We start from the raw sequence: 26388 nt of genomic DNA on the forward strand, positions 1-26388 counted from the left end.
AACCAGAGAGAAACTCAGGATTTTGTACATGCTCAGCATTTGTGACGACGACTGCCTTGACCTGTAACAGATCCCGAACCTCGTCATTCCCAGTTGTATGTTGTGCTTCATGCCGATGTGGAGATGTCATGGTCCTGTATGTGTACGTGTATGTACAGTATGTATGTTTACGAGTGGTAACGTATGTGCTTCATTCCCCTGTGGCTGACTAGTCTGACTAGCCTCTCTGACAGGAGGGAATGCTGTAACCCATTGTCCCCCATTGGCTGCTGTACTCAAACTGTTGCCTGCACTTGGTTTTAACCCATTTGTCATTAACCTCCTATGATTGACTACCGCACGGTCATCATGGACCAAATCTAGCTGCATGCATGTACTGTACCCCTACTGGAGGAATGAACTGACCACTGGCCACAAAGAAGGCTTAAGTTAGGACTTATTGTTGCATGTTGTGGAGGAGCAGTCATGGGGACGGGGACGGGGGGGGATATGTGAGTGTGTGTATATGTGTTGTTTTTCAAGCCATCTCTTCCAGTCCTCCTAGACGGGAGGTTTGGTGCTTTCAAAAGGATGCACGATTGGCAGCAATGATCTGATCATCAGAACTAGGATGAGTCCGATGAATGGGTGGTCCAAATTGATTTTAAAAATAGGTCATTGTTCATCGAAGAAAGATCACTCACTTTCACTAGCACGACTGAAGCAAGCCAGTAGTTATTAGTAGAAATTGTGGTCGGCGCTGGTCACCATTCTATCCAACAGCAGCAGACCCTGCTCTTGTCTTCAGTCACTGTAACTATCAGATCACTCCTGGCTGGCCCAGTCACACAGCCATGCTTAAAAAAAGAAAGTGACATTATTGAAGTTATGGCCCCGTGGTGTGAGATCAGTTCATCGGTCCTATAGCACCCATCTAAGACTAATCAGTTTTCCAAAAAACTGAACCCATCGGACCCATCCTTAATCGTAACACATAGATTACCACATATATTCGATGCAGGACATGAATTCAGATAGAATAGAACAGTCTCCAACTGTTGTGGCACACACACACACACACACACACACACACCGATCTGAACCCTGACTGGCTCCTCCCACTGATGCCTGCCACTAACCAATAGTAATCAGTAATCGATGTTGTTTGATTGCAGAGGGAACATCCCAACTCTAAACAGGTATAGTACAACATTCTTTTATTGCAACCGATATGTAGACTCATAGAGACTTTAGATTAGGAAGCAGCATGGTCAAACAAACAGAAGCGGGGAGAGGTGCTGGGGCAGAAAAACATGTGGAATTGGAACTTGAATGATGCCGTTGACATTCAGGAATTGGGTTTTTAACCATCCAGCACAATTCTGTTTGGCTATGCTGCTTTTTTTCTGTCAAGTGTTTGAGTTCTACAAAGAATGAATCTTGATTTTGAAATTGATTGTCTGGTGTTTCTTAAATCAATGGCAATCGCATGGCGTTTGGCAGCATACTTGTCCAAATCCTTGGAGAAAGACAAAGTGTGTGTGTGTGTGTGTGTGCGTGTGCGTGTGTGTGAATGCCTGTGTGTGTGTGTGTGTGTGTGTGTGTGTATGCCTGTGTGTGTGTGTATGCCTGTGTGTGTGTGTGTGTGTGCGTGTGTCTGTATGTGTGTGTGTCTGTATGTGTGCCTGTGTCATAGCAGGGTGTATTGTCCTGTACTGTAGGTGTGTTTCTGACTACATCTGTGTTACGCATGCAGATATTGTTCTGTGTTGGGAGTCAAAGAGACCTTCTGTAACCAAAAAAATGTTTCTCAAACATTGTTTTGAAATATGCCGAGTGTCCTGGGTGGTGTTGTGTTCTGAATGTACCACTGTTCTCTCAGGAGATTGCCTGCTCCGGGGCAGGGCATGCTTAAACCCATGATGGATACTAAAATACAGGACACTGAAGCACAGGACAGTAAAACAAAGGATGGTAAAACAGAGGACAGTAAAGCACCAGATACGGACTCAGATGTGGACAGGTTGGGCCCACACTGCCACTCATATATATTTCTGTCCTCTCAATGGGATAACTTCTGGGACAAACCTCTTTTTAATGGAAGGGACCTGATTCCTTCAATCCTGTATGTGTGTTTGGAGTGGAGAGGAGAGGAATTCTGAGTACTAAAAGCTCCTGGGGAAACTGTGGGTCTTTTCTGAACCGTGTCCTTACTTCTGAATGTTTTGGGCAGGGGATTATCTTATCTTCCACTAACATGAAACACACGTGATCTTTCACTAACAGCCGACCATTTTGTATATCCCTGCTGTGTTATAACTCCCTACTGCCAGTGAGCAGTCAACCCAGACCCAGCCAAGGCCATTTGATTGTCATTCATGAATAGCCTTTGTGTTAAGTCATCATCTCTATAACCCTACTGGTACTGTACACACATTTGTGATCCATCCTGTCAACATTCCACTCCAGACCGGGCCACGTTGGGTAACCTATTTGTCGTCGTTTCCTTGTTAGGTCCCATCATTAAGACATGGTATGACCAGGAGAGGGCGCTCTTGTGCTGTATGGGTGTAACCCGAACTTGAGATCCTCCCCGTAAATCGCATCATGGTGCAAATTTCCCATTGACATCAGTGCCAGATTTATGCAAATGATTTACGTGCCCGCACCTCAAGTGAATGAGCAGTCAGAATGGTCAGTCGGCCCCTGCTGCTCATCGTGACTGAAGGGTCTGGCTGGTGGGGCATTCTCTTAAGGTGGAAGCCAGGGGGGAGATGCTCACTAGAGCTGGAATACCTCACACACACACACACACACACACACACTCGGGCCCAACTCTGGGTTATTGGAGTGAACGTGTGTGTGTGTGTGTGTGGGGCATAGCTGGTTGTGGCAGGAGGGGCTGTAGTCTTAACAGCTGTTTGTGTTGTGATGTCGCCAGAATGTCGTTCTCGTCCAATCTGAACCACTACGGTATGATGCACCTGGGCAGCGTGAGCGACGTGCTCCTGGACACCTCCTTCACCCCGCCCTGCCAGCGCATGGGCGCCATGGTCTCCTTCCGCTCCTTCCAGGAGTTTACCAGGTGAGCGCTGGCCCGCCCCCGCCTTTTAGAACCTTTTTAGAACAGCAAACACTGGGGAAAAAAACAACACAATTTTACCTCAGTTTTTTAAATCTTTAAGTTTTGAAATCATTAAGTTAAATGGACTTGTTTTTAATGTGTCTTTAGTTTAAAAAAAATATATATATAGAGAGATTTTTTTTTGCGGTATAAGAATGGTAGACACAGTAGTAACGGTCTGTCTGTATGGTGTCTAACCATGGTCCTCTCCTCTCTCCCTCCCATCCCTCAGGAACATCAAGGATGTGATGAGCTGTTTCTCCGACTCCCCTCCCCCCAGCCCCACTTTCCCTGAGGGGGGCAACCCTGTGCTCTATGGCGAGGAGGACATCAAGGTGGGCCTCGGAGAAGGGGGAACATCTCCTATTCACACTGATATATAGTACACTTCATCAGGGGAGGCTGGTGGAGGTAGGCTCATTGTAATGCATGGAATGGAATGGTCTCAAACCAAATTTTTGTGTTTGATACCATTCCTCATTCCGTTCCAAGCATTACAATGAGCGTGTCCTCCGATTTCTACCTCCAACCAGCCTCTCCCCGATACTTATGTTGTCTTGGGTTTGGTTCTGAGAAGGACTGCTATCAAAGTAATAAGTGTGACCTTGGAATTCAATGAATTCCTATCCAATGATTCATTTATAGGAGTCACCATAGATACTGATTTTGCCTGCGTGTGTGTTCCACCCAGAGCATCCAGGACGAGCCCATCCACATCCTCAACGTGGCCATCAAGACTGACAGTGACATCGATGACGATGGCCTGGCGGCCATGTTCCGCGAGTTCACCCATTCCAAGGTCAGAACATCCATCCATACACAGTTACAGCCTCTGTTTCACTTGATTGGTTGATTGATCGACCAATCAATCTATCCAACTTGATGTGTATAGAACACATTTCATACACACACACATGCAATACAATGCGCTGTACAGGAAGAATACATCAAAGCAGAGAAAAAGAAGAAAAAACACAACAAGATCATAAGGGGGATAATGAAAGTGTTGCAGCCATGGAAGATCAAACAGTAAAAACAAAGTACAAGAGAGGACTGTCTTGAAAGAGAAGAATTCCACAAAGGGAATATAGATGATACCTCTGCATCTCTCACTGTAATCAATCAATCAAGCTTTATTTATATAGCGCCTTTCATACAAAATTGCAATACAAGGTGCTTAACAGTAAAATTGAAAATACATAAGTACAGAACATACATATGTACATAGAGAATAGAAATAGAAATAAGAATGGATTAAGAGGGTAAAAGAAAAAGAAAAAAAAAATAGAGGTGCAAATGGTTTAAGAGAAAGCTAAGATAAAAAGGTGTGTCTTGAGGTTTCTTTTAAAAGTGTTAATGGATTGTGACACCCTAAGCTCATGAGGTAGGTTATTCCAGAGGCGAGGACCATAGACACTAAAAGCTGCCTCCCCGTATTTCTTTGTCTTCGCCACCGGTATGACTAAAAGACCAGTGTCAGTGTCTCTGAGAAGTCTGATCCTTGTGTCCTCTTCCCTCCCCCCAGAAAACCCTGCTATATGAACATGGCATCCGTAGACTGACATTCCTGGTGGCTCAGAAGGTAAAGACTGCCTCTCCCTGTACCCCCCCCCAACTCTACCTTCAGGTTCCTCATCAGCTCTCAATTATCTCAATCAAAATGATGCACACCGACTCTGATGACTACATGACGAGAGTCTAACATTTAATTGCTCATAATTTGGCTGTTTTTGTTTGCCTGCTCTCTTCTCTCTCTCTCTCTCATTCTCTCTGTCTTTGTGCCTGTCTCTTTCTCTCTCTCTCTCTCTCTCTCTCTCTCTCTCTCTCTCTTTCTCTCTCTCCCTCTCTCTCTCTCACCCTCTCTGTCCTTCTCTGTATCTCTGCTGTGTGGGGGTTTGTGCTGACAGGATTTCAGGAAGCAGGTCAACTGTGAGGTGGACCAGAGGTTTCATGTGAGTACAGTGGCAGGATGTGAATGATGGATGTGGAATACAGCCTGTATGGTTCAGTTTGTCCTCCTGTTTTCAGTCCTTTAGCGTTGATACATTACAATTGAGGTAACATTTAGAGTCTCTTTCGGGTGTGCTCCGGGACGATAATGACAGTGTTTTAGACTAACGAAATGCGGGTAAATGCCAGGTTCTCTTTTCTCTTCTCCCCCCTCCATGATGACCGAAGCCCTTTTGACTCTCTCTTTTGAGAAGAGAAGAACAGCCTTCTGATGAGAGTTAATCACTGTCGTCGGTGACACCCCTCCTCGTTAGGCGGGCCTTGTGTGTCCCACAGAGACACCCTCACCTCCTCTGAGAAGCAATTACTGCTATTAAACCCTCGACTCGTATGTTTTTCTATAGAGAGAGGGTTGTGAATCCCCCCCCCAGGCTAGACACTTTTGCTGTTGTCCAATTGTAGCTTCCACAGTCATTATGTAGGCTTTGAGTTGATGAGTGTGTTTACAATTAGTTAGGTATTGTATGGGGAAAGTGTGTGTGTGTGTGGGGGGGGGGCAACCAGGGGTTGTAGTGCATTCAGGTTTTGTTCAGTGGTAAAAAAAAAAAAAAATGTATTCATTAGTTTAGTGTTGTCTGTCTGTCCCCCTACTGTTTGTTGCTGTCATTATCTGAATGGGGCTGTTTGGGAGAATAGTCTGTGATCATGGGATGGTACCAAGGGCTTGTCCAATGTTAAAGAGGCTCCCGCTGATCACAGACTTGATGCCACACCGCGGCGGGCCTCTCTGACGCATCAATTCAAACAGCGGCCATTACAGATCTTTTCAGTGTGGGAAACGTTGCAGCATAGAAAGAAATGTAGTCGCTCGTACTGAAGCATTATCAGAATGTCACTCCTCAACCTCCATTTCCACCTGCGGTTACCGGGTTTGGAACAATGCTAATGTGTAATGGCTGATTGCGTAAGTACAGCTTAGCAGAGATCCTTGAAATCCTCAAAGCCTCAAAGCCCTATATAACTCTCATTCTTAGCATGTACTAACCAGTAGAACGGGTAGGGGTTGAGACAGTGTGTTGTGTGTTTGTAATTCTAACCTCTCTCTCACCCCCCCCCCCCCCTCACAGAGAGAGTTCCCCAAGTTCTTCACCTTCCGAGCCAGAGACAAGGTGAGTTTCTCCAAACCATCATGCCAATCTTCCCAATTTTCTCTGGCTTTAATACCGCTACACTTCTAATAACAGGGAATATCCTGCTCAGTAGAGGTGGTCAATGGAGAGGCGAACAGGTGGAATCTAATCCGGGCTGGATAATGTAATTCATATTCCAAGTGCAAACACCACACTGAATATATCTCTGAGATTATAAAAAAAAAAAAAAAGATGAGCCCAAATGACCACATTTCATCAGTATGTCTGTCAAGTTACAGCAGGAGCCTCCCCCCCCCCCGAGGCGCATGTTGATTTCACACCCATGACAGTGGAAAGTGTGGGCCATTCAGGTGTGGGAAACAGTTACTTAAAAAAAGTAACTTACACGACTTGCTCACCCCTCGGTTGGCACTGAAAGTCACTTCATCATGATCAATGATGGCTCTTTCCCCCTCGCCCGCCGCCCCTGATAGTTTCACTACAATGGCACCACCAAAACTCATTACAGTAATGAACTATTTAATTATGTCCCCCATTTAAGAGAAATGACACCCATTAGCAGGCTGAGATTGCCTTTGATTTCAATTACTTAATGCGGTGTTTGGCTGGCGGGCATCTTTCTATTCTTATATAAACCCAATGCTCCTGAAAAACACACGCACACACACAGACACACACACATACACACGCACGCACGCACGCAAGCTCCTGAAACAGCCAATCTACCCCTTATTCTGCCTCTCGTAATGATGGGGCTGATGGCCGGGGAGCCCAAACATGTTTTTCCATAAAGGCCTTGAGGAAAGCCCACTCACGTGCCCACTCACATGTAGGTCGCAGGGTCGGTACGATATCAAAATGTTCTCATTGACCATATTGCTGAAGTAAGGCGGAGGCAAAACTCCAGCGCATCAAGTGTGAGGCTGATGGTTGTCCGTAGTCTGGTGAAACAAAGAGCGTTGTTTTCACCGCTAGATGAGCCTTGCCTGCCTGAAGGACTTTCACAGACTGCTTACCGTCTGTGAGAGAACAACATAACAATATGCTCTACATAGTCACAAATATTCTCCAGATATCACACAATATACGATAAGGGAATACCGGCCCAACCCTCCTCCTGTAGGTTTCAGAGATGTTATCTTGCTGTTTGTCACCTTGCATCCTCAGTTTGTGGAGGATAGGATCTACCGTCACCTGGAGCCAGCTCTGGCCTTCCAGCTGGAGCTCAACCGCATGAGGAACTTTGCCCTGACGGCCATCCCCTGTGCCAACCACAAGATGCACCTGTACCTGGGCGCTGCCCGCGTGGAGGCGGGCACAGAGGTCACTGACTACCGCTTCTTTGTGCGTGCCATCATCCGCCACTCGGACCTGGTCACCAAGGTAAGACCCCTTGGTTGTGGGATAGAACGTGTGTGGGTGGGTGGGTGGGTGTGGGTGGGTGTGTGTGTGTGTGTGTGTGGGTGGGTGGGTGGGTGTGTATGGTCAGAGAGTGATAAACAGCATGGCCTTGCCCCCTCTCGCTGATCTCCAGGAAGCCTCCTTTGAGTACCTCCACAACGAGGCTGAGCGTCTGCTGCTGGAGGCCATGGATGAGCTGGAGGTGGCGTTCAACAACACCACCGTGCGGACAGACTGCAACCACATCTTCCTCAACTTTGTCCCCACCGTCATCATGGACCCCTCCAAGGTCAGTGGCAGCAGTAGACCCCACCCTATACACACACACACACACACACACACACACTCCTAGCGTCTGGTCACCCTCCTACTCAGCAAGTCACTCACCCAAATGTTGATAAAATGTGTATTTTACATGTATTGTAGTAACATTTACTTTTCTTTTTATTTATCTGTTTTGATTTGTTTTACATTTGAGTCATTTCCAATATCCAGAGCAATAATAAGGACATTTGCCTAAAGTCAGTGAAACAATGACAGTAACCTGATCCGTGCGTCCGTTCAGATTGAGGAGTCTGTGCGCTCCATGGTGATGCGCTACGGCAGCCGTCTGTGGAAGCTGCGCGTGCTGCAGGCCGAGCTGAAGATCAACATCCGCCTGACGCCCACCGGGAAGCAGATCCCCATCCGTCTGTTCCTCACCAACGAGTCGGGCTACTACCTGGACATCAGCCTGTACAAGGAGGTCACCGACTCCCGCACGGGACAGGTGGGGCCCAAAGACCGACAGGTGGGTCCCTCACACGTCTCTCATCTCTCCTCCCCTCCCCTCATATCCCCTCCCCCCGTATCTCCCCATCCAATCACAGGCAAGGGGCTGGGCTCGGCCTCTCACAGGTCCCTCAGCTCCCAGAATGCACCTCTGTCAGTGGTTATTCTTATCTTGTCAAATAAAATACTATATGCTAAAATGTCTACTTCTCGTTATAGAAGTACTTTCTAGGCGTGTAGATGATGTGAATCGACTGTTTGAGAGGAGCTGAGGCCCTGTAAGAGATCTGCACAGCCTCTCGTCTGGCCCCTTGGATGAGCCTATTTGCGATCCCCATGCGTTAGTCTTTAATATAGGCGATGAAACGGCTTCACGGTTCATCCGCGGTGTCATTCCCTTCCACTGTAACAAACCACGTCAAACGTTCCATCTTTCAAACGGGACATTTGGCAGAAACCAACACGAAAGGAAAGAGCTTTCTCTCCTTTGGAGAATACGAGAGGAGAGGAAGCTTACGTGGACCTATGGTTGAGCGAGAAATAATGAAATGTCGTGCTTCTCATTTGTTTTTTTGGGCAGCTGCCTTATTAGTTTCATGGCATTGAATATGAGAGAGGAGTTCAATTTGGTTTCTATTTTGGAGCTGCTAGGCGTCGTTGAGTGAGGATTCAGTGCATTGTGCCGGGGCTGGAGTCATTAACACTTAACCACAGGAGCCGCCAGGCAGGCTCATTCTTGCCCCGTACTCAGGAGACCAATGTGTCTCAATGGCTGGATGTGTTACATCGAACTTCGCTTTTCTTCCCAAATGACTTCTATTGTATTAAACCTCATAAGTTCCTAGCTGGTTTTTTGGGGGGGGGGTTTTTCTCACCCTGAGGAGTTCTGCCGCCTGTCTCCTAATGTGAAATGACACAGTTCAGCTCGCCAGCGCTGCTCAATGGGTCTAATCAAACGGAAGTGCACAGCTGATGGGGGATGTGGTGTCGTATCATCGTGTTCATATTGCTGAAGTACAAATGACTGTTGAGGATGCCGTGTTACGTTTTATTTACGTTTCATTCTCACTGTATTTAAAACAATATTAGAATATTGTAATATTCTATATTTGATTTGATTATACTCTTTATTTTATATTTTATATATAGATTATATTTTCAAGAAATGTCCCAATAATACAGGATTCAATAATTACAAACTAAAATGGTAGGGAGGGAGAAAATGGAACAGAAAACAAACAAAAACCGACTGCAGCACATTAACAAATCCAGTACTTGAAGGACAGTGCACCATTTGATATGATTTTAATTATTCTTCGCATCACCGAAGTAACATTCTCACTGTTTTCATGTTAACTTCAGATGATGTTCTGTGTGGGATCAGTTTGTCCTTGGTTTACATTACGTGATGTTCTGTGGAAAGGATATCTGTTCTATGATTGTGTGTGTGTGTGATGAGTAACCATCTCCTCCTGGCTGGGTACAGATCATGTTCCAGGCGTACGGTGACAAGCAGGGTCCTCTACATGGCATGCTCATCAACACCCCCTACGTCACCAAGGACCTGCTGCAGTCCAAGCGCTTCCAGGCCCAGTCCCTGGGGACCACCTACGTCTACGACTTCCCAGAGATGGTCCGACAGGTACTGTACACCGAGTGGAGTGACATTTATTCACCAATGTTCCGGGCTCAAACATATTGGTGAATAAATGTCACATAACGGAGAGAAGTTATGAGTTGTGTTCCCTTAGTCAGCACCTCACCTTGAGTGTGTTCTGTATTCCTCTATATTATACTGTAATAAATATATATAGAGTAATAAATAAATCGAGTTTCTATATATACAGTAAGCGAGTGTAGAGCCAAATGTAATTGTTTGTTATAGTAAGAGGGGAAACTAAAGCACAACCCGAGATGGCCAGAACCGGTACCACCAAATAGATGGTTTTAAACAGAATCATACAAAAAGCTACGACATGGTTCTAAAAATGGTTAGGGTTAGAAAAGTATCGTTTGTTACAAGGAGAGTGTAAAGCAGCTCTTTGACTGGGTCTCTCTGTCCGTCCCCCTCCTCCTCCTCCTCCTCCTATCCAGGCTCTGAGGAAACTGTGGCAGTCCACCCTGGCCTACGCCCACCTGCCCAAATGCCCTCTGCCCTCTGAGCTGTTGACCTTCACTGAGCTGGTGCTGGACGCGCAGGGCCAGCTGGTGCAGATGAACCGCCTGCCAGGGGGAAACGAGGTGGGGAAGCTCCACGACTGTAAATTAGACATAATGATGGGATGTCCTGACTCATGGGAAATTATTATTCCTCAGATCTTCATCTATTATTCCTGTTCTTCCATCTTCAGTCCAATTATCAAGTGTCGCTTGCTGAGCTGCTGACTCATCATGTTTTCCTTTCAGTAAATGAAACGTAGGAACTTTTTTTAAGCTCAAAGGTTTTCAAAAATAGGTTTCTTAATGCCTGAACTTGAAATAAGGACGGTTATTTAGTATTACTTTCTGAAAACTTTTCCTGCCTTTTTGGTGGTTACTTAATATGAACCTGATGTCTTTTTTTCCCTGTCTTAAAACGTGTAATTCCATTTATATTCTGTAGGTGTCTCTGTGTTTCTTTGGCAGTATTGTTCAGAGGCAGGCTTTGGTTGTACTGTACTCATAAACTAAATACAAATCTCATGAGTTTGTGTGTCCGTCCATCCACCCACCCTCAACCACAGATTGGCATGGTGGCTTGGCGAATGACCCTGCGGACCCCCGAGTACCCTGCGGGGCGGGAGATCGTCGTCATCAGTAATGACATCACGCACAAGATCGGGTCGTTTGGGCCCCAGGAGGACGTGCTGTTCCTGCAGGCCTCCGAGATGTCCCGGGAGAGTGGCATCCCGCGCATCTACATCGCTGCCAACAGCGGCGCCCGCATCGGCCTGGCGGAGGAGATCAGACACATGTTCCACGTGGCCTGGCAGGACACTGCCGACCCCTACAAGGTGAGCTGGCAGCAGGACGGGTACGGTAATGCGGGTGGGTGGGTGGGTGCCCATAGACCTTCCGTCGTAGGGTTCAAATACAAATCGTTTGAATACGTTGCACGGCCAGGCAGAACTAGACAGAATCGTTGTGTCGTCAGTTGTGTGGCCCAGACAAGTGTTGGCTAATTTGGCTATCCAGAAGTCTTCTCTGTCAGCGGTCACAGCCTTGCTCATCCAAACGGTGTGTTTGTTCCTCTCCCCCAGGGCTTCAAGTACCTGTACCTCACCCCCCAGGACTACAAGAAGGTGTCTGCCCTGAACTCTGTCCACTGTGAACATGTGGAGGACGAGGGAGAGTCCAGGTGAGTCCAGGGGCCCCGTTCCAATACCTTTTCAAAAACAATGTAGCCTTTACTTTCCTCCCTTTCCTCTAAGTAATCGCTGATCTGAACATGATCGGATTGTGATCATAGCAAGCTTTTCACCGTGTTGCTCTCACCCATCAAATCAGGTCAGCCCTTATCTCGCTGCCACACGGCTCCCCTACTCAATACACATCATACTCTACCTTCTCCTCACTGAAGCTTGGTGAGGGGCGCTAAATCTGCAACCTGCTATATAGAATCAATGGACTGTGCATGACTACACATGAATAGGCCTACAAGAATAGAGGGAGAGAAATTAAAAAGGTGAAGAAGTGGTGTGTGTGTGTGTGTGTGTGTCTGACTGAGCTGTTTTCCTCTGCAGGTACAAGATCACTGACATCATTGGAAAGGAGGAGGGGCTGGGGGTGGAGAATCTGAAGGGCTCTGGGATGATCGCCGGAGAGTCCTCTCTGGCCTACGAGGAGGTCATCACCATGAACCTGGTACGCACACACTGGACGCAGAGACATGTGCGACCCCACGCACACACAGACCCACACACACACCCACACACAGGCACACACAAACAATCATAGAAATGGGCTACTTAAAAGGATCTAAATGCACACTCTGGGAAACACTGCCAAGAGAAACACTGCCAAGAGAAACACTGCCAAGAACAGTATAAATGTACAGTAAAACCCATAGAATTGACGCAAGACCAGCTTTAGCCTGCATAGCAATTTGCGTGCATTTGGATTCCTTTTCAATGTTTTTATTGTTATTTTCTGTCTACTGGACAGAATCCTTGCAGGGTATTTCACAAAACAGACGCACTACACTGCAATACAGTACAATACACTACAATATAGTACAATACACGACACTACAATACATTACAATACAAAAACACACATGGATTCCTAAGCAGGCTGTCTCCTGTTCCCTGTCCAGGTGACGTGTCGAGCCATAGGGATCGGGGCCTACCTGGTGAGGCTGGGCCAGAGGACCATCCAGGTGGAGAACTCCCACATCATCCTCACTGGGGCTGGAGCTCTCAACAAGGTAAGAGCCCAACATGGGCTTCACTTACACTGCACAGCCGAACCGAGCGGGCCTGTGTTGTACTGGGTATAACATCTGATCCAGCACAGGCTGGGCTGAGCTGAGCTGACCTGACCTGACCTGACCTGACCTGACCTGACCTGACCTGACCTGGCTCAATGCTCATAGACATGGAACTCTCACTGAGTTATTGTGTCAGGATGTATGCCTAGTGTTTCAGTGGTTCCTCTTGCATACTGAGTACCGAGGTGTGTCGTCACTTCTGGATCCACACACAAGTGGAACGTCCCACATTCATTTTTCTCCGTCTGGATTTTTTTTTCTAAATTCAATGTTCAACGTATGCTTACAGGACGTCACTAATGGTTTTTCTAGCCAGTATCTCTTTGCCAGTAGCAAAGAAAAAGAAAAAAAAAAAACCTTTTCGAACACGGTCTCGTAACTTTACCGCTTTAAAACGATCGCTCTTCAAGAATACAAGTCATAACAAATCAGTTATTCATCTGGGAAGTTGTTGCTTTCAAATGTTAGAAATCGCCACTGATACAATGCCAAAATTCGCAAAGGAATTTGAAAGTGGACACGGGAAGTACATGGGTCGTCATTGGCCCCCTGTAGCATGTATTAAACTATTACTTAAAAATAATTAGAATTATAATAATAATAAAAAAGAGTGCTGGCTGTATTGTGTGCATATTGGATCCTAGGCTACAACGTTCAAAGACGCTGACTTTTCATTTGTTTTGAGAGTGGAGCATGGCTTTTCCTCAGTCAGCTGTTCACCCCACCATGCACCAACAACAACAGTATGTTTTATTATAATAACCATTTAAGATACGGATAGGGTGAAGGTCATTTTAATTCTCTTTTGATTGTCCTGTGTTTTTTTATTATTTTATTTTTATTTTTATTTTTTTATATAAAAGACAGTAGACAGCGAGATGTTAATGTGAGCTTCTGCACTGTGCTCCTTCGGCTGTGACCCAAATAGATTGTCCTTAGTTCATGCAATTAACGCATCTGCATTTTAATGTGGAATTTCACTATTAATATGTATTAGTCGGTTGTGTTTTTCTTTTTCTTTTGTAGTAGTTAATTTTGGGAAGAGCACAGACACTCTGCGTGCGTGCGTACGTGCATGTACAATGGATAAGACAGCCCACTCTGAACTAGGAGACAGGAGGAAGATGGCATCATGTCTAAATCAGAGAATACAAATTATAATGGTGTTTTGTGATCTTGTATTTTCTCTCTCACTCTCCGTGTACATATTTTCCACCTCAGTGATCAGGCCCTTTTCTCGTTCTGTGGTTGAAACCCCCCCCTACCCCCCCCCCCCCTCCCCCCTCAGCCATTCCCCCCTACCCCCCCCCCCCCACACACACACACACACACACACACACACACACACACACACATACACATACACCCCCTCCCCCTTGCAGCTCCTCGTGGAATAATAGAAAGGGAAGCGTGAAGTTGTTATTTGCATAGATATAGCGTGGTGCCTGAGGCTGCAGCTCGGGAGGGGAGAGAGAGAGAGAGAGAGGGAGAGAGAGAGAAGGACACCCATATCATTTGTCTCCAATCAGAATGGAAAGTTTTGCTGAGGCAGATTGTTTTCTCTCTCTCTCTGTGTCCCCCACTAGCACCCCCTCCATCTCTCCTCTCTGTCAGTGCATTAACATGACTCCATTCCAAATTACATGACAAATCGCCGCATGAGAAAACACAACAACACTCACGTTTCGATTTGCAGGTTTTTGCTGGAACCGTGCGTGCGTGCGTGCGTGCGTGCGTGCGTGCGTGCGTGCGTTACAGAACAGGGACTTGGTGGTCATAGGCAGGATTAGGTTGTATATGTGTGGGGATTATACTGCTATCCTTATGAATAGTGAATTTGTCCATTTACGATCGGGGTTAGGTTCATTCCACAGTGACGTATGACAGGGACACTGGACAGAGATTCACTGTTATCTCATCCACACCATGTCCTCATAGTAGGTCGTTAACCAAAGAAGAGGGAAGCCTACTGTCATTTCATCTGCTGGTGGCAATCTTTCTCACATTTGTATGGTGACTGGATAGTAACTACAGTACTGGCCCATATACCCCAGTGAGCCGTTTCCTCCTCTCTCCCCATCCTCTCTTCCCTCTCCTCCCCTCTTTCTTCCGTCTACTCCCTATTTCTTCTCTCTCTCTCTCTCTCTCTCTCTCTCCCCCTCTCCCCCCCCTCCCCTCGATCCTGTGGAATCTTAATGAACCCGGCTCAGCCCGGTGGCACAGGGGCCTCTGCGTCTGCCTGTCAAGGTGACTGCAATGCTTCCTGGGGCCCGCAGGCTGGCCTGACAGCTTTAGGAGAGCGCCCCAGATTTGTAGCCAGGGACATAACCATTAATGGTAATAAAGAAAGTAAATGATGGCCGAAGAGGTGAAAGCCACGAGTGAGCGACGAGCCCCCTCTCCGTGTTTTACGGAGCTGTGTGTCCCGCCCCCCCCCCCTCCCCACGCGCGGCCGCCCAGCCTCTGGTGTGCCGGGATTGGGGGGGAGGGTAGGGGGGGAGGTTAATGGGTCCGGGAGGGGGGGGGGGCGGTCACAGGAGCAGTTTGGACGCCAAAATGAGTTCAGTGGCCTCCGTGCCATCCTTCATTAGCCTCTCACAGCCGGGGAGACGCACGATAAACCAATACATACACACACACACACACACACACACATATACAGTTCTCAGAAACGGGTGGTGAGGCAGTGTGCGGGGCAGCTCTTTGTCACAGTGCCTGTCGATAGTGTGGGTGAATAAGAGTGTCAGGGAGGAGAAACCTCATGTATTCATTCACTCTGGAGGTTACAAACAACCCCTGGGGGGGGGGGGTAGTCTGGCACCCCTGTCCACCCCCCCACCCCCCCGTGACCGCCCTGATACACAGATCCCTGGCCACCCATTGACAGTATCGACTGGCCCTCGCGGGCCACAGAGCGGCAGGGTCCCTGTCCCCACCGGCATATCTGTGTCTGTGTGTGGGATCCTATTGATCGGCAGCCCCAGGGACCAGAGGGCCTACTGACACCATCCTCCATCCTCAGCCACGACGCCAGGCAGCCATTATGACTGGATTAGCACAAACACACACACACACACACACATAATGTCCTCTGAGGGGCAGAGACTATACCTACAGGGAGGGGAATCATGGGTTTCTTGAGAAGCATTGTAAACTGTATGGCGTATATACATGTCATGCTTGGTGATGCAGTCTCTCGAGTGATGAATCGACTTGAAATGGTTTGGTTTGGTGGAATGTGACGAAAGAAGAGGTCTCCAATGGAAAAAAAAAAAAAAAAGAGAGGAGATGACATTTATTCTGTCTCTTGATCTTTCCACAGGTGCTGGGCAGAGAGGTGTACACGTCTAATAACCAGCTGGGCGGAGTACAGATCATGCACAACAACGGCGTGACCCACAGCACCGTGTGTGACGACTTTGAGGGAGTCTTCACCCTGCTGCAGTGGCTGTCCTACATGCCCAAGGTAAACATCACCAGCCGCTCCTCATCAGCTATATTTGTTCCACTGGAACTGGGAATCTAACCTCTGGAATATGCCCACATATTGTGACAGAAGGTCAGCAGTGTCATGTACGCATAGCTGCCACAGCTTCAGTGTGAAAATAGATAGATATTTTTCCCTTTTTTTTTTTTTTAGTCATTCGCGTCTTTTAGCAGACGCAAATGACTAAAAGAGCGTCTTACAATAAGTACATTCACTTAAAGTAAGTGACACACCTATACATCACACAATCGTCACACGTAAGACTGTCTATAAGAATACGTGCTCAAAGTAGTCCCTGTGCTAGGTAAAGGAGAGAAAACAATTGTGTGGGGTTTTTGTGTATTCAACTCTGTGTTCATGTGTTATACTGTTGTGAAAAGGGGGATTTTAAGGTTCTTGTCTTTGCCCCCTCTCAGTGCTCTTCCAGTCCGGGGCCCATTCTCAAAGCTAAGGACCCCATCGACCGGCCGGTGGAATTTGTGCCCACCAAGGCACCCTACGACCCTCGCTGGATGCTGTCAGGACGGCCCAGCCAGAGTGAGTCTGCTCCCCTCTCCTACCTGCCCAGAGAGATCTAGCTACAGGCCTCTCTTCTAGTCTCTCTCCTACCTGCCCAGAGAGATCCAGCTACAGGCCTCTCTTCTAGTCTCTCTCCTACCTGCCCAGAGAGATCCAGCTACAGGCTTCTTCTAGTCCCACCTGCATTTGTCATAAGCATCGGCGTATTAATTCATATTTATTCAGTATCCAATGAAGAAAAACAAACACTCTTGACTCAACGTACATTAGAAAAACATAGTATCGGTCGCCAAGTGCCGAATGCCGTAATTCACCGTAAAAACACAATTCGATGCAACCTATCCAGTCTTTCCCGTCGCTGTGCAATAAAGATTCTTTATATTTCTATCTTTCTAAAAAAATAATCAGTCACTTTCCAGACAGTCGTGTCTTCATCTCTCTCCTCCAGCCTCACATAAAGAGCTGCATCAGCATGTGTGAAACAGCAGCCCCCCCCCCTCCTCCTCCCCCCCCCATCCCCCCATACTTCAATTTAGTGAGTGTGTCATTTAAAGGTAGACGTGCAGATTTGCGGTGTGATCATTGGAGGCAGATATCCCCTGGGGGTCAGAGGCTAAGCTAATTCATGACTGTAGCGATGGGGGCTGGAGGGGGGGAAATCCCTCATCCAGACACTCAGAGAGACACACAGCCAACCCAGGGCGTCATGGAGCTGTGTGCATGAAGCGATAGCAGTGGAATGGATGGCTCATGTTTTACACGGGAGGGTCAGGCCAGAGCAGATTCCATATCAGTGTAATTACAACTTTGGGGCAGGGGGAGAGATTGGGGTGTGGGGTGGGTGTGTGTGTGGGGGGGGGGGGTGGGGCGGGGCGGGGGGGTGGAGGGAGGTGGGGAGGGCAGTCCATGTCTTCAGTTGTGATGAGTGGGGCAGCTTAATTGAATGGTAACCTCTTAGACTAGCCCTGTCTCTCTCACTCTGCTGGCAGCAGCAGCAGAGGAACCGAGGGAGGCTCTTTACACACTCATCCGTCATGGGGCCCTGCAAAGATCACAGACTTCTGGGAAAGAAATTATATTTATATATATATATATATAGATATATAGATATATAGATATATAGATATAGATATATATAGATAGATAGATATAGATATACATACACTCACTGAACACTTTATTAGGAACACTATACTAATACTGGGTAGGGCCTGCCTTTGCTCTCAAAATAGCCTCAGTTCTTCCACAAGATGTTGGAAACATTCCTTTGAGATTCTGGTCCATGATGACATCATGCAATTCCTGCAGATTTTTCAGGTACACTTTCAAGCTGTGAATCTCCTGTTCTACCACATACCAAAGGTGTTCCAATGATTCATATCCGATGACTGGGAAGGCCACTGAAGAACACTGAACTCATTGTCATGTTCATAAAAACAGTTTGAGACGACTTTTGCTTTGTGAAAATGGTGCATTATGCTGCTGGAAGTAGCCATCAGAAGATGGGTACACTGTGGTCATAAAGGGATGGACATTGTCAGCAACAATACTCAGGTAGGCTGTGGCGTTTAAACAATGCTCAATTGGTACTAAGTGTGCCACGAAAATATCCCCCACACCATTACACCACCACCAGCAGCCTGAACCGTTGATACAAGGCAGGATGGATCCATGCTTTCATGTTGTTTACGCCAAATTCTGACCCTACCATCTGAATGTCGCAGCAGAAATCGAGACTCATCAGACCAGGCAATGTTTTTCCAATCTTCTATTGTTCAATTTTGGTGAGCCCGTGCGAATTGTAGCTTCAGTTTCCTGTTCTTAGCTGACAGGAGTGGCACCCGGTGTGGTCTTCTGCTGCTGTAGCCCATCTGCTTCAAGGTTCGATGTGTTGTGCGTTCAGAGATGGTCTTCTGCATACCTTGGTTGTAACAAGTGGTTATTTGAGTTACTGTTGCCTTTCTATCATCTCAAAACTAGTCTGGCCATTTTCCTCTGACCTCTGGCATCAACAAGGCACTCACCCAGAGAACTGCCGCTCACTGGATATTTTCTCTTTTTCGGACCATTCTCTGTAAACCCTAGAGATGGTTGTGCGTGAAAATCCCAGTGGATCAGCAGTTTCTGAAATACTCAGACCAGCCCGTCTGGCACCAACAACCATGCCACGTTCAAAGTCACTTAAATCACCTTTCTTCCCCATTCTGATGCTCGGTTTGAACTTCAGCAGGTCGTCTTGACCATGTCTACATGCCTAAATGCATTGAGTTGCTGCCATGTGATTGGCTGATTAGATATTTGCATTAATATATATATATATATATATATATATATATATATATATATAAATACAGCCTCTACCTAGTAGAACAATGAACAGATGTGAATGTTTACTGTGTCAAAACAGTCTTGAAACTGCAACGTTTGATGATTTTTCCTTTCATTCACACTCCATCTCTCTTGGTCTCTCTCTTTTCTTCCCCCCTTCTATCTAAATCTTTTTGCTGATGCCAACTCCCCTCTCTCTCTCTCTCTCCCTCCCTCTATCCCTCCCTCCCTCCAGCCCCTAAGGGTCCGTGGCAGAGTGGTTTCTTTGACCACGGCTCCTTCATGGAGATCATGCAGCCGTGGGCTCAGAGCGTGGTGGTGGGCAGAGCCAGGTGAGAAGATGTATCCACACAGGCACAGCCTATCATGTTCATATAATAATGTTAATAATAATAACTTAAGCCTAAATATTCTAATTGAAACACAACCAGACTTATTGTGAAACAGACACACATATAAACACTATGGCTACACAGACATGATTAGCCTACTTGACAGAGAAGTGATGTCTATCCAATGATCGGGAAAAGTGCTAGGTTGTTTTAAGGAAAGATTTACAGAGCATGTTTCTTCTTTGTTACACAGTGATTTGATAAAACAGGTCAAGGAAACCTTTACACGATCTATGGATAATTCCGGTAATCTTTGTGGCAATGAGCTTGATATAACACAAAATGTTTACAGACAGGAACACATATTGAAAGCGTCTCCCTTAAAACGTTGTTTTTGGTCATTAATTATTATGATATATTGAATGCCTTCAGAGCCTCAAGGGCCCACAGTCCATAGCGATGTCAAACTGATGATGTGGCTTCAGGTTTGAAGAATACCGTTAGAGAACCCATATGATTGTAGTCATTCCTCTATACTACAACGTGGTAATACCGGTCCATCCACATTGTCCAGTGTGGAAAATCCTTTAGCCTGTAACCCCACCTATTGACCTACTTGACCCCTGACCTGCCATCCCCCCCAGCGGTGCCACTGTTGTGTGTTCTTGTCCCATTGATGACTGACCCCCCCCCCCCCGTGTCTGGTCTCAGGCTGGGTGGGATCCCTACTGGAGTGGTTGCCGTGGAAACCAGATCGGTGGAGCTGTCCATCCCAGCTGACCCAGCCAACCTGGACTCTGAGGCCAAGGTACTAAAATGCATCCTGTGTACACGTACACACACACTCTCACACTCTCTCTCTCTCTCTCTCACACACTGTATATATACACACACACACACACACACACTGACCATTAACTCTCTGCTGTGTCACATCCTCAGATCATCCAGCAGGCAGGCCAGGTGTGGTTCCCTGACTCTGCCTTCAAGACGGCCCAGGCCATCAAAGACCTGAACCGAGAGGGTCTCCCACTCATGGTCTTCGCCAACTGGAGGGGCTTCTCTGGAGGCATGAAAGGTACCACAGAATCAGTGTGTATGTGTGTCTGTCTGTGTGTCTGTCTGTCTGTGTGTCCAGTGTCTTAACATGGGAAAAAAATCCTCTCCACCCGCCTCTCTCAGACATGTACGACCAGGTGCTGAAGTTCGGGGCGTACATCGTGGATGGACTGAGAGAGTACCGCCAGCCAGTGTTGGTGTACATCCCTCCTCAGGCGGAGCTGAGAGGAGGGTCCTGGGTGGTCATAGACCCCACCATCAACCCCCGCCACATGGAGATGTACGCCGACAAGGACAGCCGGTGAGTTCCTCTTGACACACACAGACCACGGCCCACACTGTCCTTCGGATGCGACGTTAAACAGAGGTCGCCACTGCAGAGCAGTTAAATATCCCATGGCACTTATCCTCAAGGGTAGGCGTGCTAACGCCTGTGTCCTGGCTGAATCCCCAATCTGGCCCTCACACTATCATGGCTACCTAATGGTCCCCTACTTTCCAATTGGCTCATTCATCCCATCCCCTCTCCTCTTCCTGGCAACTCTTCCCCAAATGAGAATATGTTCTCAGTCAACTTACCTGGTTGAATAAGGGATAAATAAATCAATTCTGCTGGAGAGTCACTGTTAGGATTGTTTTTCTGTTGAAAAATTATTATATATTATTATTTGTAAAAAAAATAAAAAATAAATAATAATAATATATATATATATTTTTTTTTTTTTTTTTTTTTTTTTTTGTGCTTCTTGGTTTTCAATGTCTTTACTCAATAGTGGGCCCAGGTCATGTATGACTCTTGACTTAACTTACAATGACTGTGATAGTATAGTTGATTCACTTACTTTAGACAAATGTACGTATTGTAAGTCGCTTTGGACAAAAGCGTCTGCTACTGTAAATGGAAAAAAAAGACTGTTGCGGTCAGTGATGGTGAGTGTTGACGAGTTCCTCTACTCTAACTCCCTCTCTGTGGTCTCTAGGGGTGGAGTGTTGGAGCCAGAAGGGACGGTAGAGATCAAGTTTAGGAGGAAGGACCTGGTGAAGACCATGAGACGTGTGGACCCTGTCTACTTGGGCCTGGCAGAGAAACTGGGTGAGTTTTCTCTCTCGCTACCACCCCCCTTCTCTCCCCTCCCTCCCTCCCTCTCTTGTGAGGGATGGTAATATATCTGGTTGGGGGCACGTGGGCTGTAATTCCCTGTCACTCCTGTTCTTTATCTGAGGGTGATTGTATCGTCCCTGCTCCGCTCCCCGGGGAGATGTGTCAATCACAGCGGTTCCAGATCAATCAGCCGCCCGTCTCGTCTCTGCTGCCCGCCCCTATAGATTTTTCCTCTTGGCTCACAGGAGCCATGGGCCAGCGCCGGGCCTATAGGGGGGAGGTGGGGGGGAGGTGTGTGTGTGGGGGGAGGGGGGGCTGACCGATTGGCTCTGACAGAAATCAATCACGGCTGACAGCAGCCAGGGGTTCTGAAGAACTCTGAACCAAAACACTGTTACTGAGAGCTCAGCCCTGCTCTCCTCCACACACTCCGTAAAGACCAAACCCGGTGCCAGTGGAAGCTCAGCAGCCCTGCTCCGAAACCCTCCCACTGTCACTCACTCTGAACCAACCGTGTTAATGAACTCCAAACACTGACACTGTCCTATTGCCGCAATTCAGAATGTCATTCTGATTACAGTCATGTAGCTGGCTAGCACCATATCTCATAACTTGGTGTTATGGTGTTATAACTAGAAAAAGAAGTTTCAGAAGAAACTTTGTGGGCTTGCAAAGTCTGATTTTGGTAGTTGATAAAGTTAAAAGATGGTTTGGTCTATAGATAGATAGATAGAGATGATTAAAGGTGATGAGAGAAGGTTAGACTAATAGTAAGATTGATCGATGAATGATAATAACGTTGTGGTCCCCCCCCCCCCCCCCTCAGGCACCCCAGAGCTGGGCCAGGCAGACAGGAAGGAGCTGGAGACGAAGCTGAAGGAGCGCGAGGAGTTCCTCCTACCCATCTACCACCAGGTGGCCGTGCAGTTCGCCGACCTCCACGACACGCCCGGCCGGATGCAGGAGAAGGGCGTCATCACGGTGAGTGTCACCGTCCATGGCGTCACGCTCATGATCGAAACGCAGATCGTATCAGAACACCTCATACCAAGTGTTTTCTTAGGATGAGCGGTGCTTTTGATGGTATCATTCCATAGACCGTACACACAGAACTGTCTGTGTGTGGTGTGTGTGTGTGTGAGTCACCCAGCCGGCGGAAAAACCCAGGGGAACTGTGGCTGTGGCGGTAGAGATGCCTACGGAAACAGAGAGTGTTCCAATCTCACTCAGGCTGTTAGACACGTCTTCATAATTACCTTCTGATGACCTGGTCCATCACCTCAGCAAGCACGGAACAGCCCCGGGCTGGATTCCAGTCTCACTCTGTCCTCTCTCTCTCTCACTCTCACACACACAACACGTGCACACACGTGCGCACATGCATACACACGTGCACACGCATGAACAAAAGCCTGCTTTATGAGAGAAAAGCAGTCGGGGCAGTTTTTAAGTATTTCTGTAAGAGATAAAAATCTCTGACGCCCTCAAAAGGAACAGCAAGAATCTGATGGATGCATGGCAGCTCTGTAGAACACCAAGAGCAGGAGCAGCTCTTGAGTATCTAGTCACACACACACACACCTCGTAAAAATAGAATACTTTATTCAGTTCCAAAAAAATAATAATAATAGTATGTAAATTTAATAATGCCAGGTATTGGAAGACGTATGACTGAAGTGGTGACCAAGAATATCTCAACATAGTAACATTGGATTTTTTATTTGAAATGTAAGTGTTAGTATGGTTTACATTTACATTTATGGCATTTAGCAGACACCTTTATCCAAAGCGACTTACAAGAAATACATTTGTCTAAGTCAGTGAATCATCTATCCATCAGTCATCATAAGAAAAAATTATCGATGCTAGGACCAGGGGCTATTGGCAGTCACAATGCTTCTTTTTTTTATTATTGTTAGTAATTTATTTACAGTAGAGAAACCTGTACATGGGGGTAGGTGGAATGAAGAGGTCTTTAGGAGAGACAGTTAAGATGTAGCCTGAAGAGATGGGTCTTCAATCTACAGGGGAAGATAGGTAGTGACTCTGCAGTCCTGACAGCAGTGGGAAGCTCGTTCAACCAGCGGGGCGCCAGGACAGTGAAAAGCCATCACCGAGTAGTGTGACTGCTGCATCAACGTAGAGGCGGCAGTGCCAGGCAGCCAGCCGAGGTGGAAGAGTGGAGTGATCGGGCAGGGGTTTGGGGGCTGACCATCGCTTGCAAATAGGGAGGGGCTGTTCCCTTTGCCGCCCGGTAGGCGAGCACCAGGGTCTTGAATCTGATGCGTGCTGCTACCGGGAGCAAGTGAAGGGTGCGAAGAAGAGGGTGACATGGGAGAATTTGGGGAGATTGAACACCAGACGGGCGGCAGCATTCTGGATGACCTGCAGAGGCCTGATGGCGGAGGTGGGGAGCCCAGCCATCATTACATTGTAGTAGTCAAGGCTAGAGATCACAAGTGTCTGGACCAAGATTTGTGCTGCTTGTCTGGTGAGGAATAGATGTATCCTTCTGATGTTGTAGAGGAAGAATCTATAGGAGCGTGCTGTCGCTGTGATGTTTGCCACACAGGATAAGTGGTTGTCAAGGATAACCCCAAGGTTTTTGGCTGTCTGGGAGGAGGTCACAGTAGAGTTCTCTACTGTGATGGAGAAGCTCGAGCAGAGTGGAGGGCCTCCGCGACAGCAAGGAGAGCAGTCTCAGTAGATTGCCCAGCCTTAAAGCCGGATTGGTGATGGTCAAGGATGTTGCTCTAAAGGAGGTAGTGAGACAGTTGGTTAGAGACAGCACGTTCAAGGGTTTTAGATAAGAAGGAGAGAAGGGATACCGGTCTGTAGTTATGGACAGCAGATAGGTCAAAAGTTGGTTTCTTGAGAAGAGGCTTGACTCTGGCTGTCTTAAAGGCAGCTGGGACAGATCCTGTGGATAGAGAGGAATTGCTTATGGTGGTAAGGAATGGAAGGAGGTCTTTGGAGAAAGGGGGAGGGGATAGGATCGAGGAGGCAGGTGGTTGCCCGCTTGGATGTGACCAGTTTTAGCATATCAGGGGAGAGGCAGGGAAAAGCTGATAAACCAGAGACCGAGTGTAGCGCAGTGGGTTTGGGAGGAGAGGTAGCAGTGTTGGTGAGAGGTAGAGAGAAAGAGCTGCTTATGTCATCAACCTTCTTTTTAAAGTAGGTGACAAAGTCATCCGCAGACAGGGAGGAGAGGGAGGAGGTGGGTTGAGGAGTGAGGAAAATGTGGAGAACAGTTTCCTTGGGTCAGAGGCCGAGGATTGAATTTTGGAATGGTAGTAAGAAGCTTTAGCAGCTGATGCAGATGAGGTGTAGTTGAGGAGGAGAGAGAGATAAGGTTTTAGGTCATCAGAGAGGCCGGTTTTTCTCCCATTTCCTCACAGCTGCCCGGAGCCCTATTCTACAAGCTTGCAGGGATTCAGACAGCCAAGGAGCGTGTAGAAAGGATCGTGCTGGCCTTGAGGTCAGTGGACAGAGAGAGTCGAAGGATGAGGAAAGAGTGGACAGGAGGGTGGAGGAGGCTGCATCAGTGGATAGAAGGGAGAAGGATTCCACAGAGGGTAGGGAGAATAAGACAGAGGAAGAGAGGGGTAAGGGAGAGGGTACGCAGGTTGTGACGAGAGGATACAGTGTGGGTAGAGACTGACTGGGAGGGGGTGGATTTGAGGGGAAGGAAGAAGGATACAAAAACTGGAAGAGGGGTAACAGTGAGGTTGGAGGTATGGGAGGATCTGGTGAAGACGAGGTCGAGCTGATTGCCCTGCCCTTGCTTTATGAGTCGGAGGAGAGTGAGACAGGGTAAGGCCAAAGGAGGAGAGAAGGTAAAATACTCCAGACGAGTGAAGCTTCTCTGACTGGATGCTGAAGTCACCCAGTAGTGAGAGCGGTGTACCATCCTCAGGGAAGAAGCTGAGAAGGACATCCATCTCATCTAAGAAGTGGCCAAGCTGACCTGGATGATAGATAACGACAATGTGAAGTTTGACAGGGGAGGTGACAGAAACAGCGTGGAATTCGAAGGTGGATATGGACAGGTGTGACAGGGGAAGGGCATTATGTGACCACTTAGGTGAGATGAGGAGTCCTGTGCCTCCCCCTTGACCACAAAGTCTAGGGGAATGAGAAAAGGAGTAGGCATCAGAGAGGGCTGCCAGAGTAGCTGTGTTTTCCAGTGTAATCTATGTCTCTGTGAGGGCAAGGTAGTGGAGGGACTTAAAGCAGGCGTAAGCTGAGATAGCCTCTGCTTTCCGGACCACTGACTGGCAGTTCCAAAGTCCTCTCATGACAGTGAGATCGTGGTCAGTTGAGTGGGTAGATTAGATTGGAATGGTTGCGAAGGGAGGTGTAGCTTTGATGTGTCCTCCTGAGGGATGAAATAACAGGAATGGGGAGAAAGCATATTGTGATATTTGCCGGTATAGAGAGAGGGTTTGTGGGTAATACAATATGTAGGTAGCGCTCAATATACTCAGAGTAGTGAAAATAGAAACTAATAGAATAAAAATACTTTAGTAGTTTGGTCTTCCTCTCAGGCCTTCCTCGATGGACTCCACAGATTGACTCCTTCGTCTTCGTGTCAGGAGGCTGTCGCAGTGGCTATCGCTCTATGACTGTCAAGATAGAAATGCAGATTCTGTAATTGCTGATGACTAGCAGGGTAGCAGCCCCTCCCACCTAATGATCAGTTAATGACCAGACAGGT

At 47.3% G+C, this 26388-nt stretch overlaps 1 protein-coding gene across 3 annotated transcripts in view; it reads left to right on the top strand.

Annotated features, from left to right (window-relative positions):
• Positions 1–26388, top strand: part of acaca (acetyl-CoA carboxylase alpha) — a 49848-nt gene that overhangs the window by 19385 nt on the left and 4075 nt on the right. For 2 of the 3 annotated variants that reach the window (XM_083697551.1, XM_083697552.1), the window contains exons 28-52: positions 1155–1178; positions 1862–2002; positions 2921–3064; positions 3336–3438; positions 3795–3902; positions 4629–4685; positions 5011–5055; positions 6181–6222; positions 7372–7587; positions 7739–7894; positions 8171–8395; positions 9863–10018; positions 10471–10617; positions 11100–11369; positions 11616–11713; positions 12099–12219; positions 12671–12781; positions 16167–16310; positions 16748–16868; positions 19414–19510; positions 20222–20318; positions 20453–20588; positions 20693–20870; positions 21550–21662; positions 22498–22652. In XM_083697551.1, coding sequence (XP_083553677.1) covers positions 1155–1178; positions 1862–2002; positions 2921–3064; positions 3336–3438; positions 3795–3902; positions 4629–4685; positions 5011–5055; positions 6181–6222; positions 7372–7587; positions 7739–7894; positions 8171–8395; positions 9863–10018; positions 10471–10617; positions 11100–11369; positions 11616–11713; positions 12099–12219; positions 12671–12781; positions 16167–16310; positions 16748–16868; positions 19414–19510; positions 20222–20318; positions 20453–20588; positions 20693–20870; positions 21550–21662; positions 22498–22652 — 3205 coding nt within the window. Of the gene's footprint in view, positions 1–1154; positions 1179–1861; positions 2748–2920; positions 3065–3335; positions 3439–3794; positions 3903–4628; positions 4686–5010; positions 5056–6180; positions 6223–7371; positions 7588–7738; positions 7895–8170; positions 8396–9862; positions 10019–10470; positions 10618–11099; positions 11370–11615; positions 11714–12098; positions 12220–12670; positions 12782–16166; positions 16311–16747; positions 16869–19413; positions 19511–20221; positions 20319–20452; positions 20589–20692; positions 20871–21549; positions 21663–22497; positions 22653–26388 lie in introns of those variants that run through there. The other variant, XM_083697553.1, reaches the window with a different exon arrangement.

Source organism: Argentina silus (assembly GCF_951799395.1).
Source record: "Argentina silus genome assembly, chromosome: 2".
Lineage (NCBI taxonomy): Eukaryota > Metazoa > Chordata > Actinopteri > Argentiniformes > Argentinidae > Argentina > Argentina silus.